Raw genomic sequence first — 8324 nt, 5'->3', positions numbered from 1 at the left:
TATATATATATATATATAATATAATACAAGCTATTATTTACAGGTTTATAAAAATATCGTGAATTTTAAGAACTTTACCAATTCGGAGGAGATAATCAAAATTTATATAAAATCATTATATCAACATCTATAAAATTATATAAAACATTTTTTTTATGCATCAATATATTAAATGATTAATAAAATTAGTTCAATAATGGAATAATGGAATATTTTATTATTCCCAAATATATTATTAAGATCTGCTAATGCTCGTTTTATCTTTATTTATCTAATTATTTAAAAAAATTCAACATAAAAGTTTAACAAGATGTCCGCACTTGAATGGTCCGCTTAAAACACAAATACAAAACTCTTTGTTGCTGTGTTAAGTTTTCAGGTACTTCAGCAAAACAGACATCTTTCTACATAAATAATACTCACACTGGCGATCTCTCCGAATCCTGAAAGGAAAGTAGCAATAAGCTTCGGTGGATCCGTAGGGCTTGAAATTCTAACAGTGCCATCCTTGGAGCTCGTTATCAGACATCCATGCGCCAGATGCACCCCCGTTATTCCTTTCGTATGTTTGGTAGAATAAGATTTCACTAACTCAAAATCGTTCTTTGGATTTAGCACATGCAACTTCGCAGTACTGTCCCCCACACAAACACAATCCCGTTGCATGCTCATACACATGGGAAACGCTTCGCCTGAAATCTAAAAAATACATTCGCGATATCGTAGTTGCAGCTCTTTATGCGATGATAAAAATACGGGATGAAATTACTGTGATAGACTTCATGGTCCGTCCAGCTCTTTGATCCCAAACGGACACTGTCTTATCCTCACTGGCGGACAAGATGTATTCCGAGTTCATGGTCAGCTTAATCACAGCCCCAGTGTGCGGTCGATACTGCCTAATCGGTTTGTGTCCTGATCTCGAATCGAACACAAATATGGTCCTACTATACGAGCCGGTTGCAAAGAGGGCCTGCTCTGGACACGACGACACACATAGCAGTGCACCTGACGCAGTGTTCCTGAAATATTTAATATTGATATATCAAAATGATATACTCAAAATAATAATATATAGCAAACTCTGTTTGGCGAGTAAACTTTAGAATTGCGTTTCCGAATCATTTGTCAACAAGCGAGATTTATAGTAATTCCTGTAGGAAAAATAACTGTCAACAAGGTAAATAATTCCAGTAGAAAAAATAATTTGAAGGAAAATAATTTCTCCTACAGAAATTGCTTATCTTCTTCGCTTGGACTTCTTATCACGAAGCGATCAAAAGAAACTGTTTTGTTGTATCGCATTCAAATAGTTTAAAGAAAAATAATTATTTCTCTCACAAACAGGAATAATCTTTCTCGTCCAGTCTTTTTATCAAAGAGATTGGAAGAAATAATTTTGCTATCACTTACATCTCGTAAGTTTTCAGCTTAACGAGACCAGTATTGATTAGCATCCATGACTTGACGCTCTGATCCCAACTGCAACTGTAGATCGTGTTATCTATCGCCGTCAGATCCCAGATCCATCCGTTATGCGCGGAATCTGTGCAAACAGTGTTCCCATTCTCGGAAGAAGGAGGATTCTCGTGTGAGGGAAGTTTCCAGTAAAGCAGGGTGCGATCTCTCGCACCAGCTATACATATGGTTCCATTCTGAGAATAAAAATCATCGTTAAGAATATGTTAAGAAATAACATTATGTAAAAAATTAATACAAAGAATATAACATTAACGTAATATTTAAACAAATTTGCTAAAGCATATTATTTTAGTAAAATTAATATTTTTATTGTGCATTTTATTTATTTATCTTAGAACTTATATGTATTAAAGTATTTTATAAATTATTTTTAAGTTGATTGTTCATAAATTGTGTTATTTAAAAAAATGTTGAATATAACACAAAATATTTAAAAACCACAATCACATTATGTTAAAATACACTCAGATCAATTACAATCACATTATGTTAAAAAATACTCAGATCTGTTAAAAATTCAATACAAAAAGATTAATAAAAATCTGTGGTTTTAACACAAATATAAAATATTTTTTATTGTATAATTTAATATACTACCTACGTGCATCAGTAGCAGAGCATCCACGGTGCTGTACTGTGCGCTCGCAATTATAAGTTTATCGACTACGGAATCTTTCCATAGTGCTGTTTGTTTCTCGATCGCAACACATGACAATTTCCAAAACAGTTTATCGGGTCTCGCTGAAATATCATATAACTTCTTATATCAAAGAAATAAGAGAAAAACTTCCTTGTATTATGATATGATATTAAATATAAATAAATGCTTATACATACACCTTGAATTAAGAACAAATAAACAAGCACATTCTTGATTGAGATTTTTATTCAAGTTCTTATTTTATGCATATCAAGTTATTGCAAACAGAGTTGTTCAAACAAACTTGTTTGATTTCTTATAAATGAGAAATGTAATATATATCTTTTTATAAAATATTAAAAAAAAAATTTTTTCAAGACAAAGAAAAATGAAATGCAAAAACAAAATCTGACATGATATAAGCAACTGATATAAGTACAACCTACATATGCATGTGCAAGTTCGAACAGCGCTGGAGCAGAATACAAACTGTGTTTCATTTATTTACAAAATGAGTGGTCGTGCAAGGCGTAAAGTGCTATCAATTTGAGCTAACCAGGACGCAAGAGTGGGTAGCTAGCATCTGGCCATATATGGTTAATTCGCGCTTTCCACAATGAATCATCCTTCAAAATCAGGTAGAACTGTTTGCACACCAGACTCAAACCGTGTACTAATGTCGACGCTTCTAAGAAGGAGCATATATGCAGAAATATCTGAAATGTAGCACAATAACAAATTAAACGCACAATCAAACAGATGCTGCGGTCGGAATGAATGAGAAAGTTCACTTCATTGAAAAGCTACTGACGAGATAATAGCGGCGATTTAAAAAAAAAAAAATGAATTTCACGCGAACAGAAGATAAAAATCTCAGCGTTTTTTTTTTCGTTTTGTACAAACCTCGACCGGAAGATCAGGCAGTGACAGTTGTGCATCATCTTCGCTGTCATACGAGCAGCTTGCATTTTCGTCATCCATTTTTCCTTGAACCGTGCAAATCTAAGTATTTTCATTCAATCTGCTAGAGATTAACGAGGCGATTCAACAAAAACTGAGTGTGTTCTAATCACGAATGTTTATGATGCCTGATCTGTCGTGTTATTAAACGTAACGATCATCTACTATCGAGTATCTTATACAGCTAATTGTAGGAACACATAATACATCACTGTACCAAAGAGAAACCTAAGACAGGATGTGAGGGCCTTTTTCCAGTAACCACAAAGTGCTGCCGCGCACTACTGCCCTCTGAAGAAATAGATGTAAACTACACAACAATATCCATTTTTGCAGTGCTTCTGATGGAAATAAATCGCAGAAATCGCTGAAATAACTAAAATTTATCAAATTAATATTTAGGTTTCTTTCTGCCTATATTTACAGTCAGCTCTTATATTTAAGATCGTCTTAAGATACAGTACAAAAGTATCATGAACCAATCAAAAAGTATTAGCATCTTAGGATATTATTTAAGATAGTCTTAAAATAAGAACCGATTATAAATATCAGTCTTAATGCTTATTACACACTGAATGAGAGAATCAACGAGCGATATCCAATAAAAACTCTGCTTTATGAACATAAATGAAATCAGATCTCAAAATTTTTTATGAAATTTGCGAAGTTCCACGGGACGAATTAAAAATTGTGCATAAATGCGGTTTATAATTTTCGAAAGAATGAATCTTTCCCTTTAATGTTTTTTTTTTATGAAGCTTTGCATGATTCTTTCTCCGAATTATTCAAGCAAATTATTGAAGCAAAAACGACCCTCGATGAAAAAGAATGTATGTAAAGAATAACCGAGATAAAAAAGCAAATTAAAGCTCAAGAATCGCTCTTTCGAAAACTGTAAATTACATTTGTATGCAATTTTTAATTCATGTTATAAAATTTCACAAATTTTGTAACAAATTTTGAGATCTGATGCGTTTTCATTTATGTTTGTAATTTCATAAAATATCTGTAAGACCGATTTTTTTAAGTACCAATCTGAAAAGTAGAGATTTCAAGCTGTAAAATACTTTTTTGGACATCTCGATATAATGATTTTTTTACGAAGTTATTTTATCTTAAAGTTTGTCTATTTTTATAGAATAGAACAGGTGATCCTTTAAATAGTGTACCTTTAAAATATCTAATTAAATTGTTGAAATTTAAAAGTAACACATATATAGGTATTTAAATATAGGATGGGAATTCCTGAAATGATAGCGGACCAATTAATGCGCTACTTTATCATATTGCAATTTGCAATTTGCAATTTGAATAAAGTTGAAATTCTTCTAATTATAAACAAATTACATTTAATTTAAAGTTGTACAGTAAATTTAAATGAATAGAAAAGAATCAACCTCAAGCCTGTTGTATTGGACAGAGGCCCTCTGTCCAATAGAGCATCCTCACCAATTTGTAACGTCCTCTTTTTCTCAGCACACTAAATTATATGTAACAATATAACTATAGAATAACACACATAATATATTACAGTTATATTCTTATGGCAAATTACAACTAATTGTAATATGTGAGATACGTTTCGTGTAACTTAATTGAAGTTTGCTGGATTTGAATGTTTTTATGTATTACATAAAGACGAATTTAATATTTTCATGCAATGTATTTATTTAATATCAAAATAAAAAAAAACATAAAGAAATAAGTATAATATACAAAGTAATCAGACAATACAATATAATAAGATATAAAAATAGACTTAAACTTTTTAATATTATATAAAATATAAAATATAAATTGCTTATACAACATTTTTACAACATTTTTACAACATTTTGTTTGTATCTATAAGATACCTCATATAAAATGCATAGCATAACACAAAATTCGCGTATATTTTAAGAAAATCTGAATTCTGGTTCTGCAATAACAATCTTTATCGTTTTTATTTAATAAATCTTTTAATACAATATTTATTAATGGGTCTTTAAACGAAAATTTCAATTTCGCATCTTCTACTGGAAATAAAAGTTGTTGAATTTTAAGAAACTCGAAATTAAATATTCAAACAAGTTAATTTAGAGAATTTTGTCTTATAATATGGGTTTGCATAAAAGTGGAATTACGAAATTATTTTTTTCATGCAGATTTTTAGCCAAATTACTAATATATAATACGTATGTTTTACTTAATTACTAATATGTAAGAATATTCTAAAGCCTCTATAATTACTAATAATTATAGAGACTTTAAATACAATTCATACTTTTTCAATCATACATCGTTAATTTGAGGTTTAATTTGATAAAAAACAAGTTAGAGGCCTTCCACTCCGTCGATTTTATCGGCGATCCTCTTTTCTTTAATAAGTATACTAACCCGTAAAAAACGGGCTATTGATAAAATTTAGAAATCCGTTTTTGAAAGAAAGTATATTTTAAATTTATTTTTTGTTTCTCTAATTAATTATTTTATTGTATTTTTCGTTCATTATATTTCATTATGATTTGCGAAATACGATAACATAATTAGTAATCATAATGAATAACTTTTTTAATATTATTTTTTATTGTAATCCTTTATATAATAAAAATTATTTACAATACAAATATAAATATATATAATTATGAATGCTGTTCGAAATATAATAAAAAATTATATTATATTATAGAAATATAATTAACAAAATTTAATAATGCGGAATTATACGAAAACGTCGAAAATATATACGATAACACAAATTTTTCTAAACCAGTATTTAACAAAATGTTGAGATAAACGAAATGAAATACTAACAACAATTAGATCGTATTGATTATTAATTATTAATTTGTGATATTATAAAACTTATTAATATCGCGATAAAAAGTTATTAGTATATTTATGACAGCACTTTCATCGCATTCAAGATAATTATCCCTATTAATAATAATTTGATCACATCAAAGTCCCTCCGCTTTGTGATATGTTAGTTAGTATTAGATATAAAGAAGAACAATCTTCATAATGAGAGAGAATTGATATATTCTAATTCAAATTCACAAAATCCATTCACAAAGAAAAGTTAAGCAATCCGTCAAATATCAGCGGTCATGTTAGAGGATGTAAATCCCAAATTTTTCAGATCACTTACGATAGTAATTTTAGTAGAATGTCAATTACAATTAACATTTTTATTGCATCTTTAATATAATATTAAAATTCACGAGAAAATGTGTTCTGCCACACATTACTAAAAATGATCGCTTATTAAAAATAAATGAATAGATAAATGATTTCTTTCTTTATGGAATAATGGTTACGAAGGAATATATTTAATAATAATAAAATACATGCGTTATTGTAATTTTTTATATGTACAAAAGTTTCTCGGATACCAACTGTTCAAGATAAGCTAAACCCGATAATAACGGGATTTTAAAGAATATTTATAACGAAAATTTATTATAAAATTTAACAATTCCTTTTTTGTATTTATGTTTTAAAAATTTTAATTATAAATATCCCGCTAATATGAGGGTACCTTCGACTTATCTCGAATTTTTTTGTACTCACATATTTTTAAATAAAAAAGTTAAATTTATGTAATCATGATACATTGTTAAAAGAATATAAGATATTTTGGTAAAAATTATTTAAACTAAATCGACAAAAATTAAAATTTGTTAAATATAATCTCATAATATCTGCATGTATTTCATTATAGAAATATATATTATATAAATTAGAATTAATCCTAATAACATTCTAGAATGGCGGGATGTCCAATACCTAAAAATTATTTTTAAAATGATAGTTAGAAGATTAAATATACACATTCGTAACCATATTTTGTTAAAGCAATCATAAAAGAATAAGCAAATTATTTGTAAAATTTAAATTTATTTACTTCATAATTTAAATTTATACAAATAATATATCCATATTAATCATTCAATACTAAATTCCTATTTCCATTAAAACAATCTATTATTAACATTATTACTATAATGGGAGAACGTTAGTAAAATTAAGAAAGCGACGAAAATTGTATTCTAAAATATACCATGAATTAATTTGACAACTTGACTTTAAAATATATAGCAATTGTCATTGAATCATTAATAAAATGATTACTTTCAGGAACTGACAAAAGGATTAATTCCAGGATTAATTCTGATTCTGTACAAAATCTTGAACGGAACACCAAACAAGATCTATAGAGACTTTACGGAAAACGACGAGGAATAATTTTCCATGAAAACAATTACGATTTTCCATCGACATACAAATTATGCATTCACTGGCTATATCTGACGTGAGAGCGATAAGGTCTTTGCATATAATAAATCAATCACTAAGATATACTTGTAATTTTATAATGTTAAAAATATAAATGTCAAAAAGGAAATAAAAATGTAAAAAAAGAAATAAGAAGCTAATTATTTAAATTATTTAACCTTATTGCCTCAAAGCTGTAATCTTTACTTTTTTTTATTTAAGATAAAATCTTACTAAGAAAAACTCACGATTATTCTAAACAACAAATTTTTAATTAGAAGTTACACTTAAAATTATTAATGACTTTTTTTGATATTCAAAATAAAATCCAAATTTTAAGAAAATTTTAAAATTAAATATTTATCAATTCGTTAAATCAATAAACATTTTTGTTATTATATGTTTCGTCGATTTCATGTAATTCATCAATATAACAACAAAAAATTTGATTTGTTACGGCAAGATAAATGTTACATGTATTTTTGGAATAGATATATTCAATATGGTTATAAATATTCTAATAAATATTCTAATAAATGTATAATTAATTAGTAATTATTGTGCAAATAACAAATAATAAACATGAAATTTATCTGAACATACAAAAATTTACAAAAATTTTGTATTACGTACCTAATATTATATTACGTACTATTATACATATATTTATTTATATTATAATAAAATTAATTATAATATTAATGCGTTACACACTTTGTATAACTACAAAATTTTATAAGAAATTAAGTTTCATTTTCAGGGGAGCAATAAACATTTCAATCAATAAACATTTTTGTTATTATATATTTCGTCGATTTCATGTAATTCATCAATATAACAACAAAAAATTTGATTTGTTACGGCAAGAAATGTTACATGTATTTTTGGAATAGATATATTCAATATGGTTATAAATATTCTAATAAATATTCTAATAAATGTATAATTAATTAGTAATTATTGTGCAAATAACAAATAATAA

At 27.3% G+C, this 8324-nt stretch overlaps 1 protein-coding gene across 1 annotated transcript; it reads right to left on the bottom strand.

The window, feature by feature from the left end:
• Positions 1 to 384: 384 nt before the first annotated feature.
• On the bottom strand, positions 385 to 3298 carry LOC108688891 (F-box/WD repeat-containing protein 9-like). Its single transcript, XM_018195425.1, has 6 exons — positions 3026 to 3298; positions 2679 to 2838; positions 2084 to 2223; positions 1414 to 1655; positions 770 to 1022; positions 385 to 699 (listed from the first exon to the last, which is right to left on the bottom strand). Exons 1-6 carry the CDS (start codon positions 3101 to 3103, stop codon positions 385 to 387), a joined length of 1188 nt encoding a protein of 395 aa, XP_018050914.1. The 5' UTR covers positions 3104 to 3298.
• Between the last annotated feature and the right edge of the window lie 5026 nt (positions 3299 to 8324).

This window comes from Atta colombica, unplaced genomic scaffold (assembly GCF_001594045.1).
Source record: "Atta colombica isolate Treedump-2 unplaced genomic scaffold, Acol1.0 scaffold248, whole genome shotgun sequence".
Lineage (NCBI taxonomy): Eukaryota > Metazoa > Arthropoda > Insecta > Hymenoptera > Formicidae > Atta > Atta colombica.
The sequence above is the reverse complement of the archived record's forward strand: the minus strand, read 5'-3'. Positions and strand labels throughout refer to the sequence as shown.